Genomic DNA, 20,070 nt, shown 5'->3' with positions numbered 1-20,070 from the left:
AAATGATCATTCAATAATTTTGCCAGTGAATGTTCTCACATCTGGATATTTTGGGTTTCTTCTTACAATCAGAAAATACTGCCTACAAAAACTCTGTTGGGCCTTTTATCTTTGTGCAGGGTCACCTGGAATGATCTCAGCATTTCCATACAAGCAGTAGAGAGCTGCTATTTCCAGTGTCAGACTTGCTTTCTGGTCCAGCAGGTATGGCGGTACGTGCTGAGGTTCTATTACTGTGGATTGTTTATTTATAATCTTTAAAGCACCTCTTTTCAGAAACAAAATAAACTCCTTGGACAGGCTTTGAAGAGTTATTGAGGTTCCTAAAATGTAGATAATCTCTAGCTGGGACTCTTAAAATATGAATTAGGACTCCTAGATACTTCTGAGAGTCCAGGCTGGTACTTATTTTCATCTTTAGGCCAAATGTGGTCTCACTTCTTGAGGATGGGATTTAGGAAATGCTATCATTTGGAGATGTGTCTGAAAGCATGCAAATATTTTGCTGAATAAGACCAGACTTTAAAACCGTGTGTTTCAATGTTTTGTGTCATTTGGCTGACAGACCACGCTTTGAATTCTGTGGGGTGTGTGTGGCTGGCTGAATTTCAGCACCGTGTTTACTGAGTGTGCAGGCTTTGTGCAGGAAATGGTGGACTTCACTGCTGGCACCAGTGTAAGAAAGGAAGGTTTTCTTAGGAGCTGCCTGATGTGTTACCCAAAGTGCATTAAGGTAACCACTCTGCTGGTGAGCCTGGGCTTGCAAGCAGCTTTAGACTCTCTGTTTTTATAATCTCCTAAACTGTCTGAGATAATCTCTCAAACTAGCATGTAAAGACCTATTTGTCTTTGTGGGCATCCTTCCTCCTTGCTGAAAAATAAAATGATCTCATTAACATATTTAATAGAAAAATTAGTCCATCTTTGCTTTTCTTTCCACCTGTTTCCTTCTCAGTCATGAGAAAAAAAATCAATCTTTTGATGACAAAGGTACTGAGTATATTCACAAGTTGTACATGCTGTGGTTTTGGAGTTCTTGGCATTGCCAAGGACAAGAGGTTTAAGATTATGAACAGCCTTAAGGCTCAGCTCCTGAGCAACTAGTTTCTCTGCAAAGCTGCTGTTGCAGTATCTTTAAACAAACTGAACTATTCTAACCCAATGTTGGGATTAGTGGTAAGCTGAGATTTGTTCAGGAATGGTGCCTGCTTTTTGGGTTTTTAGTAAACAAACAGGCAAAGAAAACCTGGATAAAGCAGAATGAAAATCATAGGGGTAGAAAGATGCAACGAAAAGCCTGACATACTTCCAGTGTTAAAAAACCTCATAACAATGCACATTGTCCTTCTGCAGCGTGTCAGCCACCCAGGGCATTCAGATCAGCAGTGGGGAGATTCATGGTCCTGCAAGAAAAATTATAATGTTGGCCAAAATGGAATGAAATCCAATTCCCTCCCGCTCCCCCTCTTTTTACATATTTTATCTTGAATTGTACCTTATGTGACAGGGCAGCAATTAATATCTCTTGTAAAACAGAAAGCTCGTTAAATCGGCCTCATTATGGTTGCTGAGCTGGTGTGCTGCTGCTGAAAGGGATTCCCCCATTATCTGTGTTTGACACGTGGTCCTAATCAGCCAGGCCAATTCTGCTTTATCAAAGGTCTGTCACATGAGTGGAGATAATATTTATTCTGACTTGTGCTATTAGTATAAAAAATGAAGGTTTTGTTGGCAGACACATAACCCTCTGTCACAACTGGTCACACAGAGCATTTATTGAGGTGTTCCCTCTCTGCAAAGGTGACTCCAAATACAGCCCACTTCACCTCTCACTGCCAGGGACACAGGTAATTTTGGTTTTTTAAAACCTCTGCTTTAAGGGAATATTTACGAAATGAAACCTCACCGCAAGAAGTGTTAAGCTGCGAGATTCATATCAGTTCTGCAATTTCCTCCACAATTTATTAAGGAAAAAGAAAAAAAAATCTATCAGGCCTACATACCCAGCTTGCTTTGGAAGCGTGCTAGCAATAGATGTTCTCCGTTCTGAGAGGTCTTAATATGTGTCACAATATAACCTCATTTGCTGAAAATTTTCTGAACACTTGGTTTCGTTTCATAATGATACTCAGTTTACCAGGGGCAGCAATTTCCTCTGTTTGTAGGAGTGTTCCTAGAAAACGGATGAGGTTTAACACAGGTGATACTGTTTCAGTCCATCGGGTTTGGCAACACTTGATACACTAATGCAATAAGAACATCACCTGTAAAATGTCTGCACAGATATTTTCGAACTGTTGCAGTGTTAACTGCTCCAAAGAAACATTTGTAGCTGTAATGCAGCCTCATATGTTTGTGTGAGAAACCAACTGCCCCAAAACACAAGCCAAATGCTCTCTTATTTACAATGAAAGAAATTTTGGATGACAAGCTAGATCCATGCAAATGCTATACATCTATATATACACGTATATATGTGTATAATCTATACAAATGCTACAGACATGTTTTTGATTTTTTATCCTTTATATATATGCAGCATCTTTAACCAGAGGAGGATGCTTCCTTGTCTCCAGTACTAAAAAGCAGTTTCTGATTTGAGGCAGAAGATGGGAACTGGGAGGAGTGGCTATTGACTGTGCTGGAATGATGCTGCACCACCCTGGCCTGGCCTGATTGCTGGAAGAATGACAGAGAATCAAGGTGGAAGGGTGTTGTTAATTATGCAAGTCCTTATTTGGTTGTTTAAAGTTTTTTTTGTGTTTTTTGTTTTTTGTTTTTTTTTTTTTTTTTTACCTCAGTACAATTTCTTTCTTGGATTATCAGGAAACAGAGAGCACTGACCTGTGTTTTGGAACAGACCCCTTGTTACAGCAGTGCTGAATATTGGCAGATACGTCAGACACTGAAGCCAGGAGAAAACAAGCATCCTTCCTCCCCAGAAAGAGGTGTGGGAGTGTGCCTGCTGCAGAAGTTGCTGTCACATCGAGGAGGAAGGGGAGGCATTGTAGGGGTGCAGAGCCTGAATGACCTGAGTGAAAGCAGATACCTCCTGCAGGTGCCTGGAAGAGGTTTTGCAGGAGGGTCCTTATGAGCACAGCTTAGTGCCAGAGCCCTTGGCCTCCCCCTTCCTTTTGTCTTGGGGCTGATGGCTGAAATGCTGGATGTCCAGGAATCAGATGATTTCCCAGTCACTATTCTGTTCCTGGAAAAGCTTTTTCTGCTAATGAGGGCCTTATGTTTATGATTTGCTTCGCTATGCAGAAAAGCTTCTACTGAGACTGTAATGCAGAAGACAACATTTGTCTCCTTCTCCAAGAGATGATCTGAGTCAGTGAGTGGATGCCAAGAGACTGGGCCTTTTATTTGCTGTTGAGAAGGGAACTCTCTTTTTTTCTTTCTTCCCTTTCCAAAGCGAAAAGCTGTGTAGTGTTTCTCTGGTCCCACACAGAATAACGAAGAAATACCTATATTTTACAAATGAAGACACAGAACATCACACTTTGTTTTTAGGTACACTGTGCAGAATGTTGAAATATCATATGGAGATATCATATTTTAAATCAGTCAACCCCAACTTGGAAATTATTAATACATTTTTTCAGTCAAACCACCCAAAACAGATGAAGCTTAAGGCAAAACAAGGTTTCTGATCATGTAGATAATAATTTTTCCTTTTTGCAGACTCATCTTCCACGAGATCCCAGTATTGTCTGTACTTCCAGCACCGTGTAGTTGATGCATAATTAACGAGGTTAGTATAATGCCATATTTGTTTATTCATGCCTACTTCAGATTTATTAGATGAAATATCCTGAAAGTCAGTGTTGGACAGCAGAAAGGACGGACATAGATTTTTGATGAATAATTTGTTGTGAAGTTGATGCTTTTTGCAGACGTAGATCATCAGTTAAATAAACATTCTAAACAACAGAATGGTCCTGGTGGGGAAGTCTGAGCTCCCTGAACCTTTACCAGTCCCACTTGCAGGAAGTTCCTGCAGGCCCTGAGGTTCTGCTGCCCTGTACATGCAATGAGCTGCCTGTCAGCTGCACCACGGCAGTCTGGGGTAGCAGAAAGTCCCCAGGCATTGCTGTGTTGGGAGTAGTCAACGCCTGCACCTTAGTTCGGGGTGTTAATTGCTCCTGGCTCCAGCAGGGCTTGGAGCAAGACCTCTCTTTAATTATTTACAGCTCTCAGAGAAGAGGACACCTACATGAGCTGCGTTATCAGAGCACAGCTCTGCTTGTGCTTCCCAATTTTCATTCATTTTTGTTGCACAATGCCTTAAGCGCTTTGCAAGATGTGGCAGGAAGGATGCAGAAACACGTGTCTGTGCTTCCTGCAGTAAGTCCATCTTTCCCACTGCAGTGGACTGAGGCCTCAAAGGGAAAGTCCGAGAGTTGATAATGGCAGGGAATAACTCAGTTAACAGGATTGAGTGGGAAAACGTTGAGAAAGTTGCCGTTCCAGGCATGGTCTGATGCAAGAGGTTGATGTTCTGTAGGAGCTTTTGAACATAATTAGCAAACGACAGTGGCCAAATTCTTTCCTCTGAGTCTTCCTAATTTGGAGGAAAGAATGGAAAGAAAAATCTTGCACATTCAGAGTTCAGAGATGTGCATTATTTCAAAACAGTGGGCTAAAAATACAACTTGAAGTGTTTAGAGCAAAGATAACCCTTTAAAAAAGTCTTTCATTTAGAGATCTGGCAAACTGGAGAAACAGAAGTGAATATCTGTGCTTGCACTGAGAGATGATTCCTCAAGGTCGGTGACACTGGAGTCAGTTTTAGCTAATTGTGGAGGACTTAAAATTTTGTAGTAACTGAGCAGAGACATCTCAATATATTGTCCAAAGAATTTAATGAAACCAAAATTAGGGGGTTTATTTGAAAATACTGAGGCAAAGTATTTGTGTCATGAATGTTAGACTATAGGAGTCAGGCTGGCATTTTGCCAGAAAATGTGATTTTTTGGGGGGAATTTTGTGGACATTTTAAGAGATTATAAATAGAAGCTGTCTAGCAAAAGGTATGAACTCCAATGTTTCTGTATACTGTAATGTATTTAATTAAGAAGTGCTACAGTTGGGACCAACTGAACAATGCAGGGAGTGGAAGAGGAACTCCTGTTCATCCTTTAATCCTCTGTAATTCCCTTCTGACCAATCTAAGTATTAAGATGACTGATTTCTAATTGCATCCAACCAAAAATATAATTGTTTCTTTTTACTCTATAAATTTTAAGCTTGGTGTGGATTTTTGGAGAGGAATGTCTTTATGGAAATTGGCTGTGCCAATGGACTTGTAGTTTTCAAAGGAAAGAATTTAAAGAAGTTAGTCTTCAATTCAGCACCTTCTCTAAATATTCTCCCCAGGTAGCTATGTACTCAGCTGACTAGCTGCTAAATTGATAGCCCTCCTGGAAACACTGTCCTTACACTTCACTGTCTCAAAGGCTTTCTATTTGAATTCCTTATACATAAGGCAAACCAGAATGGGTTCCAGTGTGAATAGGACAAGAAAATGGCATGCACACATGTGGGAAGTTTAACATATGTGTAAGTGCTCAAACTACTGCAGCCCGTACTAATAAAAATGACAGATTTTTATTATAATTTTCGACTACTTTTTCACTCAAAATAGTTACTGAATGGCTTTCTTTTTTTATTTAGAAATATATTTTATTTTAGAGCTTATATAATATTTCAGACTGTACAAAACATACAGTTCTTACTTACACAGCAAATAGAACAAGTCATTATGCTGGAAAACTGCTGTGTCTGCCTGAGTCTTCTCCCAGTTCCTCCTAGTTATTACAGACATCTTGAAACACCTTCCTTTTATACACTTATGCCTCTCTTGCATCCACATTTTCTATCCTCCAGATCATACTATATTGAAACAGTGTGAAAGTTAAAAATGATCAAGGCAATGAATCAAAGTTATTTCAGGAGTAACCTGGTTTTTAATTTTCTAATGATAGGTAGTATTTTTATTATAAACTACTTTTTTTCTGGCAGTTGTTACTCATCAAAAAGGATTTTTGTGTGTCTCCAAATGACTGGCTCAGTGCCTTTTTATTGCCTCCCAGCCTAAACTTCAGCAAGTGTGTGATCAAGTATACTGGAAAAATCCTTTGTCTATTGCTAAACCTTATGAAATTGTAGATCAAAAGAATTTTCCTATCTTACAAGGACTGTAGTACTATTCATGGGCTAAAAATGACTGTCAGAGTAATAAAACAACTACTGTTGTCAGGGAAAGATTAAAAGCAGCAGCTGGATTGTACACAGTCAACTTGAAAATCTTTCTCTAGGAAGGTGGATGCTTTAGAAAATGATCTGGCTTTTCAGTTGATTTGCCATGATTGGCAGCCCCATAAAATGGCTACTGACACAGGAACTTGCAAAAGAAAGAAGCCCTTTTTTCCCCTATAAAAGAGCATATTCTGCTTCTTGCCTTCTCCCAAATTGGACTCTGCACTTGGAAGTGAGATGTAATGCAAGTGTCATGGCGATGATGGGTGCCAATTTTCTCCTCTGTTTTATCCAATTTACCTATCCTTATTTTTTCTGAAATCATTCCTGCTGTCAGCTTTCTGCAGCTTGTATTTTAACCTATGCTGATTTTACTGTTTCAGTTGTGTTCCTTAAGTTCATCTGTACGTTTTGCAGTTCTCCTTTAAATTCAGTAGATTACCACAGCAATTTCCATGTAATTTTTCCAAGATCATAATCAGCTGGAATGGTACCAAATACATCTAACCTCCATTCAGGTTCTACCTTTATCCCAGTATAAAGGAGTGAATATTTTTAGTTGTCTCCATACTTTTAGACATCCTGCTCCTCAAATTAGCATGTGTGCAACCTTTGAAACTTTATTTATGCAAGGTCAGTGTAATGATTTCTTTAATTAATTCCTTCCATTCCATTTAATTATCTTTCTTATTTATAGTCATCCAGACTTTCTTGTTCTACTGAATGAAGCAGAGTATATTTCTCTCTGTATCACACGATTTGGCCATCTGCCTTCCACTTGTTGGTGATTTTTCCTAGACTGTATTTCTCTTTGGGGTTTTCTTTCCTGATACCTTTTTGATTTATATTTATTTATTAACATCTTCCCTCAAATATTCCTCACTACATAACTTGCTAACTTGGAGAGTAGTTTATCTTTCTTTCATCCTGAAAGCACCACTGGAAGTTAACTCTATGGCTTGCCAACCCTTTTCTCCCTGGCTTTTGATTCCAGACCTCCCAGTAGTGTAACTTTGGGCTCCACATTCCCCTATGGACATCGCTGCACCTCCCATCGTGTCCGCTCAGCCAGACTATCAAATATGAGACCTGTTTGCCTGTGCTGCTTTCCCTTAGGGTTCTGTGCAATGCAATTGTGAGTAGACAACGTTGTTCCACTATATCCCACTTTCTGGGCATTGGTCTTAAAACCATGTATATGCTTGGCTTTTGTGGGTCTAAAAATGCTTGTGGGTCGCCCAGTTTGTCCCATTTCAGATTCAGTGGTGGTGCCCAATCAGATACTGGGCTTGGGACACACTTCCCACAGCTCTAGGTAATATCAGCAGTGTTCCTCCTTTCTGTGCTGAGCATGGATAACTTCCACCAGGAGCCAAAAGCTACTGTCCCCTCTGATCTCTTTTCAGTGCCCTGCTTGAGAAACACAAGTTCCTATAGTAGGTGATGGCTGAAGTGATTCAGAAAGAACAGTGTTCAGGAGAGCTGCTGAGCGGGAGAAGCACTGGATGCAGCTGCTGGCACCAGGACAGGCACTGTGGTCCACCCCCTGGGCACTTACCCTGCCTAAAACTCCTTTACCCAAACCCATAAGCACCACTGTCTGAATGCCTTCAGCTTCTTCTCGGGCTCATGCTCTAACAGCAGCACCAAACCTCACCCTCGCTGACCGCGGACCTTGAAAAAGAAAAGAACAATGTCTGACGTTTTTTTCAGATCTTTCTGAAGGAGAAATACAGATAAAAGCAAAGCTCTTTGTGACTGATTTTTTTTTTCACTATCTACTTGAAAGGCAGTGGGTCAGAATTAAGGCATTTTTGCTGCGGAGGAAATGTGTGGGATGTTGGCTGCAAGCCAGTAGCCACTAACATCCCTGCTGCACTAGGAATACTTGAATGAAGTGGGCGTCAACCTCGGGAGAGCGGGCAGCGCTACCTACATCAGAGGAAAACCTCCTCATTGAGATTCAAGGAGTAAAAACTTTGAATGGAGATAAACCGGTCTGGTAGATTTTTCTGTGGGGGACACTGAAAATTCAAGAACTGTCATCCAGTCTGGAAGATCATCCTCTAAGCTCCTGTGCCTGTCAGGTCCCATTCATTCTGCTGGAGAAGGGATCCATACAGTCCCTGGCTTTTCTGACAGTTTTAAAGTTTCATCTTCCAATTCTGTTTTCTCAACACAAAGAATGATGAAATAACACCCGGAGCTTTCAGGCAATAGTCCATGCTACAGTCAGTCTTTTAGTGTTTTGTTTTTTTTTTTTTTCCAAAACCAGAATAAAGATCTGAAGTGTGTCAAATGCTTCTTTAAAATATAATTTAGCCAGACACTCATCCTTATATGTCCAGCTGCATATCCCCTGGGAAAAATAAAAGTGATTTCTAGAGTTTCTTTGTACCACTAAATTATGAATATGAAAGATCAAACAGAATACTCCCAGTGTTGTCTTTCTCATTGTTATCTGCCTTTTCACTGAGTTAGTCATCAGTTCTATCCAGTCTAAATATGAGCACATTTTTCTTCAATCAAGTTCATCATCCCATGTTATCTGTGACATCATTGAATTATTAGAAACTAGTACATTCATTTTTTTTTAACAGGAAAAATGGCAATGATGGAAAAAAGGAAAGGAAATGTTTTGGCTAAGTGTTGGCACTGGACAAAAGAGGCCATATCAAGGCAGAAAGGCTAGAATAGAGCATCACAAATACTTTAAAATGCTCTTCTCCTTGCAGGGAAAATAAAGAGATCCTGGACAAATGACAAAACTACTTTAGCGTAAGTCTAAATGTTTATATGGTAGTGATGATTTAGATTATGAGTAATTGTGCATGTTGGCTCAAACATGTCTGCTCTGACAACACTGAGGTCACAGAAAGCTGGGGGATCCAAGATGACAACTGGCTAACTTGGAAGGGAAAAAGAAAAAAGTGAATTTGAGCAGGATTTGGGAAAACTAGACCCAGGAACTGGAACAGGTCTACCAAAGCAGGGTAATTATTTGCTTTGGTTTTATAATGGATAATAGCTTTGTGCTGACAATTTGCCTTCCAATGCTGTTTTTGGGAATGACCTGTAACAACGTGTTTGTGGACAATTGGTTTGCAGTGTCCTATCCCCTGGGGAGGAATCCTGGGGCAGGGGGAAACAGCTTTAGTGCCTTGGGACAGCATGGTTCCTGTGGCTGCGAAACCAAAATCACCAACTGCCTGGCAGAGCAGGTCTGGGTAGGCTGGTAGGTAATGTCTGATATGAATCAAGCATGAAAGACTGGGGAGAGAAATGTACTTGCCAGAGCAAAACTAATTGTTGGTCTTCTAGTGAGTTGGAAAAGTGAAATAGGAAAAAAGGTGTGAGGCTGAGGGACTGTGCAGCCAGGAGAGGTCACTGACTGATGGACCTGATGGAAGTTCCAGCTGCCAGCATAGATGTGGACATCTGTGAGAAGAAACAGAACTGAGCCAGGAGTCCAAGTTTGAGATGAGGAGAAGGACCTAGAAGAAAGCTGAGTGGCAGCAACACAGGAAAGAGAGAAGGAGTGATGGAGGCTTGGATGCAATACTGGGAGATACTTAGACACTTCAGCAAGAGAAATGGACTGAGAGGTGATATGCTCAGGAACATGGAAGAAGAAAATATAACTGAAATGTCTTCTGCTGTGAAAGACCTTTCTTTTCCTGAGATCCCTGGGTAGTAAGCAGCAAATTAGCAAACCCTCACAATGGATTTGGAAAGTAACCACACTATGTACTCTTGAGAGAAAAGTTTAAAACATAGTGTTTTTTAAGGAAAGGGAAAATGTGCCGGAGGGCTGAGAGTTCTCAAGACCAAGTTATAAACCTTTGAAAATAGGATTTTATAATGGAAATGCAGAGATCATTAACTATTGTAAGCACCTCTAAGAATGACACCTCTATAGTAAATTACATTCAAATTAATATAAAACTGTAAAGATTCCCTGACAGCTTTGATTATGTAAGTTGATTTTAGTAGTTAAATGTTGACTTTCTATAATGCATTCTCCAAATATTATACTGAATGCTGCATCATATATAACAATTACCATGTCACAGTGCTATTTTGTGTAAATTAAATTATTGACAGCAATATAATTTTGTATTCACTTTATTATTTTGATCCATTTTTCTGTCAAAATATACAATGACTCTTCACTAGATTTAGAAACCAGAAAAACTCTTTAGATGGTGAAGTAGTATTCTCCATACATTATTTTTCCTTAGCCTGTAATGAGTTTGGGGGAGAGAGGGGGAAGCAACATTTCATTCCACCTCTGACATTATGTGTGTTTTTAGACACGTTGTTGACTTTAAATTGTGTTTCAGTGAGTGTGCTTACCAGAAAGCTTGCAAAGTCCATGGCAGCCCTGGTCAGCCTGGCCAGACATGTGGCAGAGGTGGTGTTTTTAGTGTGTTCCAGCACAAGTGCTGTCCTGAATCACAGGACAAGGTTTTTGATATGGTTATGATTATTCAGCCTAGCTTTAAAGAAGAAGACTGATCTGTTTTTCTCTTACATGGTCTGATAGAAAAGCATTACAGCTCTGTCTGCCTCGCCCTCCTAAGATATTGGTATTGACTTTTATTCTGTTGGCAAAAGGAGCTTATTCACAGTTGTTGCAGACATAACTGTGGAGGCACCATGTCAGCATGACCATTTGTGTTAGCTGGTTTATAAAACGCCAGGAAGCTATTGATGGATGGAAGAATCACTTCCCTCTAGTTTCTTGTCAAACATTTAGTAGCCCCTTGTAAGGAAAGCTCTTGTCCCTGCACCTTTCTGCATGTATTTTCATGTACCTTCCCCTGTATGAAGCAGTTTCACACACAAACACGTTACAGCTGTACAGTTTTAATAGAACCAGCTTCACTTGAGAGCAGACAAATAGACTTGGGTCTTCTTCTGGCACAGGCACAAAGCACCAAGCTGTGATGCTGAGTTTCTCATTTGGCCTCATTTCTTGTTTGATTTGCCAGTGTGGGAGTCAATGGTATAAACACAGAAATATGGGGGATAGGGAGAAATACCTTCTGTGCTGTCCTGTTCAGGTAGCTCTGTTTCTTGCTAGCTTTGATTATATATTGCTTAGAGTAGTTTAAATGGCAGGGGGGATGAGGAGCAGGTGGTGATGTGAGAGAAAGTGGAGAAATCATATTGCTCCATAGGAAGTTGCTCCTCCTAGCATATTTCTGTGCTAGCCCATATAAGTGGGACTCTGTAACAGTATCCTGTGACTACACGAGAACATGCAACAGCACTGAGCTCAGGTGTTAAACAAATATATATCCTGGTTCGTCTAATTTTGGCATCTGAGATTTTAAGTTGCAGTCATTCCCCTTGATGTATGAGCGCCCAGACATTGAGGTGATGAGCTAGGCCTTGTTAGCACCTCGGGTTACTAACCTGGAGAGAGGAACTTGGCACAAAAGGATTTAAAGCTAAAACAGAGCAAACAAGAACTGATAGCTGGTTAAGTTATCCTGACAGTCGGGAAAGATGAACCTGCTGGGCAGGTATTCCCTAATGCTGTTGTTTTGACTTTAGTAGCCTGCCTTCTCCTCGATGTATCTTCTATTTGTTCAAAGAAAATCATCTGCTCTTCCCAGTTATTTCAAAGTAAAGTCACAAGAATAGCTTGTTCCCACTCTATTCCAAATATAGCTGTTGGCAGCAATTGCTGAGATAAGGGGGAAGGAAAGGGAACTACCAAGGAAGAGGAAAGACAGGAGGGGGAAGAGGGAAAAGAGAGCAGAAAAGGTTGGACAATAGAATACAGAGAGAGACATGAGTGAGAGGGGAGGTGAAAGAACAAGACCAATGCAGTGCAGCAGAGAAAAATAAATCAAAGATAGAAACAAAACTCCTGCAAAACAGGTGGCACCAGCCCAAATACAGGATGAAAAGGACCATGCCCACCCCCAGGAGAAGCTGGAGTTTTAACCTTGAAAATAACCAAACTGTAAATAAAATCACATCCAATTTTGACTTTCACTCAGATTGTAGGGGTTATAGCATCAGAAAACTTATGCTAACTTACACCACTTGAAGATCTGGCCCTAAAAATTTTGAAGCAAAACATGTTGCTTATTTTAATCTCTTGTGAATTTTTTTTTTTTTAATTCTCTACTCCAATAACATTTGCTGTCAGCTCCTGACAGAAAGCCATCCACTGGTTAACTTTGCTGAAAATGAACCTGAACACCCTTGTCCTCAGGAATTTACAGTCAGGATGCTGAGAGTGGAGCATGTAGACATGCCCTCAGGAGCAGAAAATAAATGCTGATAAAAAATAAGGAAAAGCCAGAACCAAACTCAGACTGACTTACCTAGAGCAAAAAGCTGAGGGGTTCCAAGGCTCAAGGCCGACTGGTTTAAGACGAAAGCACAGAGAAATGAGACATAAATGGAAACAGGTTCTGAAAGGTGGCACATAGACAGGGCAAACACAAACGAGTGCTTGGCAATCTAGGAATCCTGTGAGTGGCTCCAGCTTCCCTGGGGGGGTGGGAAGTTTCTGAGAAACACCCCACAGAGCTCTTCTGTGTCACTTTTCAGAAGATTGCTTGGAAAATGGTGCCAGAGTTTTGCTTTCCCTGCTGGTCTGCTAGAAAAAGGTGCCACACTTGATCTTATTCCTCAGCTGAGGATTAAAAGCTGTGCTCGGTTCTGAAGGCACCATTTCCTATAAACTGAGTATGTCTAGAAAGCCTTCTGACAAGCTTTCTCTGCACTCACACACTAAGTAATGGGACCAACAGGAGAACTGAAAATGTGACTCTTGCGATACTTCTTTTATTTCAACCCTTCAAGGAAGAAGGCCACTCGTGTCATTAAGGGATGTGCTCAGTTAATTTCTCTCTGGACTTAAAGGCCCGGCCATGGGACAAGGCAGTATTTACACAAAGCACAGGAGACACACTAGAGCAGGAAATACAAGGGTAAGTGAAACCAGTTTTGGAAGAAAGGACTGGAAACTATAGCTTAGTAGGCAGACTATCACTATTCAGAAACAAGTCGTCGTTATTTTGAGAGTCTTGTCTCATGAATGATATGTGTATCCCAGTTATTTTCACAGTTATGAGAAGCAAATTTTTTTTTCTTTTTTCCCCTGGCAAGCAGCATGCAGAACTGATATTTTAGCCTTCCAGCAGGGATGCCCCTCTGTGGGTTGCTCCCAGCAACTCCCTGTGGTATGTGATACCCATCCTGACAGCTTTGGGGCTGCAGGGTCACAGCCTGTGGCCAGGATCTCCGACTCCACAGGGCTATATTCTCTCTATGGGTAGCACAACTGTGATGAAAACCTTTAGGGGTGCTGTTACACAGTGAAACACTTCCAGGGATGGGGCAGCTGCAGCTTCTCTAGGCAACCTGTGCCAGGGCCTCACCCCCCTTGCAAGGAAGAATTTCATCTTAAAATCTAATCTAAACTTGTTCTCTTTCAGTTTAAAGCCCTAAACCCTTTTTTTTTCTTTTTTTTTTTTTTTTTTCCCTTCCTGATGCCACGTTTCAAAGTATAATCTAAAGCAGAAAAGGTGTCACTTTTTCTGTTCAGCCTGGAGAAGAGGAGACTAAGGGGAGACCTCATTGCAGTCTACAACTTCCTCGTGAGGGGAAGAGGAGGGGAGGGGTAGATGATCTCTGTGGTGACCAGTGACAGCACCCGAGGGAATGGCCTGAAGTTGTGTCAGAGGAGGTTTAGGTTGGATATTAGAGAAGGTTCATTCCACAGAGGGTGGTTGGGCACTGGAACAGGCTCTCCAGGGCAGTGGTCACAGCACCAAGCCTGACAGAGCTCAAGAAGCGTTTGGATTCTCTGGGGCACATTGTGTGAGTCTTGGGGATGGTCCTGTGCAGGGCTAAGGGTTGAACTCGATGATCCTTGTGAGTGCCTTCCGACGCAGCATATTGTGTGATTCTGTGAAACACCAGCAGCGCTCAGCCCAACGCATCGCTTTTTGCTCAGCTGCCGTGTCCTCGCCGGCTCCCGGGAGCGCCTTCCCCCAGGAGAGGGCAGTGGAGCCCGCACACGCTCCCCGCTCCCCTCCCGCCGCCGGCTGGGAGCACCCGCTCCCTCGGGTGTTCAGTGAGGGACGAACGGCGTGAGTGGAAGTAGGACTACTGATTTAACACGTGTGCTAGAAACCGTGTACGGGAACATCCAGGAAATGTTCTGCGTGTTTAATTACGAGAATAAGTTTTGAGCAAACGAGTTTGTTGTTGCTTTTATTTGACTGGAAGTTTGCTCTGCCACACATACTTGTCCACAGCCACACAAACTTAAACTAGCAGCTTAAACTTAAACAAACCACATGGGTTTGTTTAATTCCTATAGCCCGAATTAGAAAATGTTATTGACATTTAAATAGCCCTTCAGGATGGTGCTATGGCTCTCCTGAGCCAAATACTCTCAACAAAGTCATTTACTTATTTCAAATTTACAGGCATTCATCCTAAGACAACAAGCACGCTTGGCTGGAAACCACAGAGTGGTTTCAAGGTACTGTAATTAAGGGTAGACTGGGATGCCTTCTCCTCTGCTCCTTAACCATCCCCTTCCCCCGCATGCCAGCAGTCAGGCAGCTGTTTTCTGTATGTTCATGTTTACAGCAGGTTTCCCTGGCTGAATTCCAGGTTTTGGTGACTGGCCAGTACAAGCTGAGAGCCTGGATCAGGCCTGTGAGGGGCTGACACGGTAGACTGAAGGGAAGTGGCTTTTGCCTGCAACTTGGGAATCCAGGGGACACCCTGGCAAAAAAAAGGTATTAGTAAACAGGCATTTCTTCCTGTGAGGACATGACAAATCTTTCTACCCCCAGTGAAAAAGGGCAAATTTAGGAAACTCTGAAATCCAGATTTGGAGAGATCTTTTCTTTCATGTGAAATGTTAAGGAAACATCAACCCCAACATGAATCTAGTTCGGAAAGTTGTCCTTCGCTGTTGTCAGAGGACAGGGTCACTCATCTCCTATCTGAAAACAACTCCCTGATCACACCTGAGTTCCCACTCCTGAGAACACCTGCTGAGCTGGAGCCATCTTAACATTCCCAAAACCAGCAGGATGCACAGTGGAAGCGGCAGGGTGCATTTCCAAGCAGGCCTACCAGGATCACTGCTGTTAGCACATGAGGTCGATCGAGTTTTGCTGCAAAAGCACAGTAACCCCCTGGAGAGATGACTCAAATGTGTGATGTTACACTGGTGAAATGTGTTGCCAGCTCCATAGATGATGAGCTGCCTTTTCTTCCTCAGCCACTCTCAACTCATGGAGGCAAGGACAATTTTATTTCTACAACTCCTGTCTCAGGTACTTGTGGTAGAGAATGACTGCAGGAAAATAGAACCCTAGTGCAACGTCAGCTAGCAACTCGTTAAAAGGGTAAATGTAGTAAATCCAAAGGAGTCTGGTTTCAAAGAAACTGGGAACAGAAGTTCTGCCCATCAGCTCTGAACCCTCCTCAGTCCATGCTGTATCCAGTCAGACGTGTCAGGCACATTCGAGGCTCCTAGTGCGAGTGGAGATTTGGCAATCTGCAGCAGCAATGTCTGTCATATGAAACCACGTGGTTTGTAGGAACCACAGAAATCAGTAGGGTATTTTTGCATATAAGGCTCACTGACGTCAGCGCGAGGTGGACAGTCCAACCCTCGGAGTCTGCTGTGATCAGCCAAATGGGGATCAAAGGCACAAAGCACATGCAAAGCAATACAGCGACAATATCTGAAAAGGGCCCAGAAACATTTGAGTCTCATCTGTCAACATCTTCCTGAAGCTGAGCATTAACTACGTCTCCATCTTGCCCCACACCAGATCCTGCTGCCACTCAGACAAAGCTCCCATTGAGAGATGCTGAGTGATTTGATTGTCCCTGGAAAGGCTGGAAATCAGACACAATTTACTCCGTGCTTAAGAAGGCTTTTAAAATTAACCAGCCAACCCAACTATAGTAGTATTCCCCAGGTGAAGTTAACCAGGAGGTACAGTGGATTTTATTCGTGTCAGTCTTTCATGAAATCCTTCTCCATTAAATGAGCCAAGTTAGTTCAAAGGTGGAATCGATTTGTGGGGAGGTTGAGGTGCACTGTGAAACCTTGGTTTTTCTTTCTCCTGTGAGCATTATGAGTCAGTGTCATCAGCGGGCATGTGGTATTTTGAAACAATACAGGAAAATGATGTAGAATATCCATAAAACTTGAATCTGATACATCTGCAACGTTTTGCAGTAAGGACGATACTGCACTGTTTCTCAAATTCATGTAAAGTAATTCGCCCCACTGCACAACAGATTCCAATATTTTGTTCTTTCATAGTAGCGATTAGACCAATTATAGCTCAGCTGTAATGGAAAGGTACAATACAATTGCTCTTGCTTCTCAGTCAAATTTCCCAGAACCTGTCTCTCTGTCACAATTTAACTTTTAAATTGAGATGGGTCTTTTAAATGAAAATATCTAGAATCCCACTGAAAGCTTTCTTTCAACTAAATCTCATATGTCAAACTGTATTGGCTATATATTAAGTGCTAGAAAGGATTGATAATAAGAATCTATATTAAAAAAACCAGTTATATATTTACTAATTACTGTGCACACTTCTCTGATCACCCACGAAGGCAAATACCTATGTTTACGCCTACTATTCCTTAGAAAGTATGACTAATGTCCCTAAAACTTTTACTTTTCCAGAAATGCTCCTGTCTAGCCTTGGCTCTGCAGTGCCTGGTCAAGTAGTGAACCTGGAGCATCACCAAAGGCAGTGAAACAGAACTGGAGGAACTGATAGAGCCTTTCTCAGCTGGGGTGTGAGGTGTGGCACGGATAAAACGGGGCTTGGGAGACACTGTGACAGTGCTTGGGATTGAAGGCAGAGATAAGTGCACATTCCTTCGGGATGCCCGAGCTCTGGAATGTATTAGACCTGTAAATATTGGTATCTGCAGTTAAAAATGTGAAAGCAAAGCGGGTTTTATCCTTCCTAAGTATTTTCTGCTAGTTGCTTTGGAAAAGGAGTGTACACTCTCAGAGCATCTTTCATATGTTGCCACATCTTATTGCTGTTTGTGTTGTTAATGGGTTGGGTTTTTACTGCAGACCATTGAAAAGGAACCTTGCATGCTACAGACCATATGTGAGAGTTGCTTTCCTAAACGCAGGACTAAACAGCCACAAGATGAAATATCCCCAAGTAAATGAGATTAGTGACATGGGATACAGCTTTCAAAAATAATTACATCTGACACCCTCATCAGCAAGAAGATGTAGGGGCTGCAAGCTCTAAGCTTGGGAACAGCATATGAAAGATTGGCTTCTCCTGGGAAGGGAGGCACAAGGGAGGTTATTTTTAGTACTTTGGAGGAAAAAAAAAAGACAGAATTTAAGCACTCTTTGGTTTTATACCCTCGTTATGGAGGAGATCATAGAGAGAGAAAGCAGTAGTGGGAGTGGAAATGTTATTGAGGATGGAAGCTGTGGAAGCAAAAGGTTGATCTGAGCAGGGTGGGAGCGACGGGGGCAGAATGGGACGAGGGGGTGGTGGGGGCGGCGGGGGAGCAGTGCAGCCCCCTCCGTCCCGTCCCCGGTTGTACCCGTCGGTACAATAACAACCCACCGACGGCGGAGCGGGCGGTTCCGTTTTCGCGACGGTATATATAGATCAGACACTTTCCAAAAAAAGCAGCGCCGCCGAGTCGCTCTGCTCGGCGGCTCTTTCCACCCGTAATTCAGAAAAAAAATATATTTTTTTAATATTTTTTTTTCTTTAAGAAAGGAGAAGCTGTATTCCGTGAATGCGGCTGTTTTCTGACCCGCCGCCGGCTTGCGGTTACGGGCTGCTGAGAAAGTGAGCGGGGTCCGGCGGGGCGGCCCCGGGACCTCCTCTGCTTTTCCGAGCGTTTTTAAAATTTTCCGGAACGGGTTCCCTAAAAAGGGCAGGTGGGCGGGGCCGGATCCTCGCCTTTTTAGGACAAGGGCCCCGCCACCGGAATACCCCCGTGTGCGGCGCGGCGGGCGGCGGCGGGGGCCGCGCGGGGCCGGGGCGGGTCGGGGCCGCCCCCGCGGGGCGCGGGGGGTGTGCGGGGCGGGGGGGACGGGGCGGGCGCGGGGCGGCGGGTCCCGCACGCCCGAGCCCACGTGACCGCCGGGCCCCGTTCCTCAGTCCTTATATGGGCAGTGACGTCCCGGGCATTCAGGGGGCCCCCATAAATAGTTACCGCCAGACTTGTCCTCCAGCGCGAGCTGCGGCGGGAGCGCGGCGCTCCCGGGGCATCGCGGCCACCGAACCGCCGCGACGGGGCGGCCGCCCGCCCGCACATGCCGCGCCGGCTCCCCGCCGTTCCCCCGCGCCGGTAGTGGGAGGCAGGGGGAAGCGCCCCCTCCTCGCCCTCCCCTCCCCGCCCCGAGCGCCCACCGCCGGCCAGGAGCGCCGCTCCCGCGGCCGCCCCGCTGCCCCCATGATGACCGCCAAGGCGGTGGACAAGATCCCGGTGACCCTCGGTGGGTTCGTGCACCAGCTCCCCGAGGGCATTTACCCCGCGGATGACATCTCGGCCGCGCTGCCAACTTCGGTGGCGATCTTCCCCAATGCCGACCTGGCAGGGCCGTTTGACCAGATGAGCGGTGTGGCAGGAGGTAAGCGGAGCCCGCGCAGGTGCGGGACGGGCCGCCCGCGGAGGGCCGCGTGGACCCCGGGTGGCGGGCGGGGGGCGGACAGGGTCGGGACGCCGCGACCCTCCGTGGGGCTCCCCCCCGCCCCTTGCGGCAGCCCTGCCTCCGCGCCCGGCTCTGGGGGAAAAGTTGCAATCGGCGCGGAGCCCCCCGGCAGCCGGAGCGCAACATGTGCCCGCCGCAGCCCCGCGCGGGCGGCGGCCGGGACCGGTGCTGGGTAGCGGCGCGGAGGGCTGACCTGCTCCTTGCCCCCCCAGACGGCATGATCAACGTGGACATGGGCGACAAGAGGGCCCTGGACCTGCCCTACGGTGGCGGCTTCGCGCCCAACGCCCCGGCTTCCCGCAACCAGACCTTCACCTACATGGGCAAATTCTCCATCGACCCGCAGTACCCCGGCGCCGGTTGCTACCCCGAGGGCATCATCAACATCGTGAGCGCGGGGATCCTGCAGGGGGTCAGCACGCCTTCCTCCGCCGCCTCCTCCGCCGCCTCCTCCGCCTCCTCTGCCGCCTCCTCGGCCACCGCCGCCTCCACCGCCTCCCCCAACCCGCTGGCCGGGGCCCTCGGCTGCACCATGGCACAGGGACAGCCGGCCGACCTGGAGCATCTCTACTCGCCGCCGCCTCCGCCCTACTCGGGTTGCGGTGACCTGTACCCTCAAGACCCCTCCTCGGCTTTCCTGCCCGCCGCCGGCGGCGGGGCGCTGCCTTTTCCCCCGCCGCCCTCCTACCCCTCCCCGAAGGCGGCGGCGGCCGACGGCGGGCTCTTCACCATGATCCCCGAGTACGGCGGCTTCTTCCCGCCGCCCCAGTGCCAGCGTGAGCTGCACCCCGGCCCCGACCGCAAGCCCTTCCCCTGCCCCCTCGACTCTCTCCGCGTCCCACCGCCCCTCACGCCACTCTCCACCATCCGCAACTTCACGATGGGGGCGCCCCCGGCGGGCGCCGCCCCCGGCAGCGCTCCCGGCGGCGGCGGCGGGGGCGAGGGTGCGGGAGCCCGGCTGCCCGCCGGCGCCTACAGCCCGCACCACCTGCCGCTGCGGCCCATCCTGCGGCCCCGCAAGTACCCCAACCGGCCCAGCAAGACGCCGGTCCACGAGCGGCCCTATCCCTGCCCCGCCGAGG

At 45.3% G+C, this 20,070-nt stretch overlaps 1 protein-coding gene and 2 long non-coding RNA genes across 3 annotated transcripts in view; all 3 read left to right on the top strand.

Annotated features, from left to right (window-relative positions):
• LOC114063894 overlaps positions 1–3,754 on the top strand; it is a 5,701-nt gene extending 1,947 nt beyond the window's left edge. The window contains exons 2-6 of the long non-coding RNA XR_003572638.1: positions 120–204; positions 566–733; positions 2,540–2,703; positions 2,827–3,513; positions 3,685–3,754. This is a non-coding gene — a long non-coding RNA (uncharacterized LOC114063894). The remainder of the gene's footprint in view (positions 1–119; positions 205–565; positions 734–2,539; positions 2,704–2,826; positions 3,514–3,684) is intronic.
• Positions 3,755–13,083: 9,329 nt separating this feature from the next.
• LOC114063884 lies at positions 13,084–17,255 on the top strand. The gene is made up of 2 exons (XR_003572635.1): positions 13,084–13,217; positions 16,967–17,255. It is a non-coding gene; the product is annotated as an uncharacterized LOC114063884 (long non-coding RNA).
• Positions 17,256–18,420: 1,165 nt separating this feature from the next.
• On the top strand, positions 18,421–20,069 carry EGR2 (early growth response 2; the record flags this gene model as incomplete). Its single annotated transcript, XM_027896478.1, has 2 exons — positions 18,421–18,907; positions 19,201–20,069. Coding segments are annotated over exons 1-2 (1,335 nt in total), but the record flags the coding sequence as incomplete, so codon positions are not given.
• Between the last annotated feature and the right edge of the window lies 1 nt (position 20,070).

Source organism: Empidonax traillii, unplaced genomic scaffold (assembly GCF_003031625.1).
Source record: "Empidonax traillii isolate 1590-97213 ecotype Southwest subspecies unplaced genomic scaffold, ASM303162v1 scaffold498:size1131258, whole genome shotgun sequence".
Lineage (NCBI taxonomy): Eukaryota > Metazoa > Chordata > Aves > Passeriformes > Tyrannidae > Empidonax > Empidonax traillii.
The sequence above is the reverse complement of the archived record's forward strand: the minus strand, read 5'-3'. Positions and strand labels throughout refer to the sequence as shown.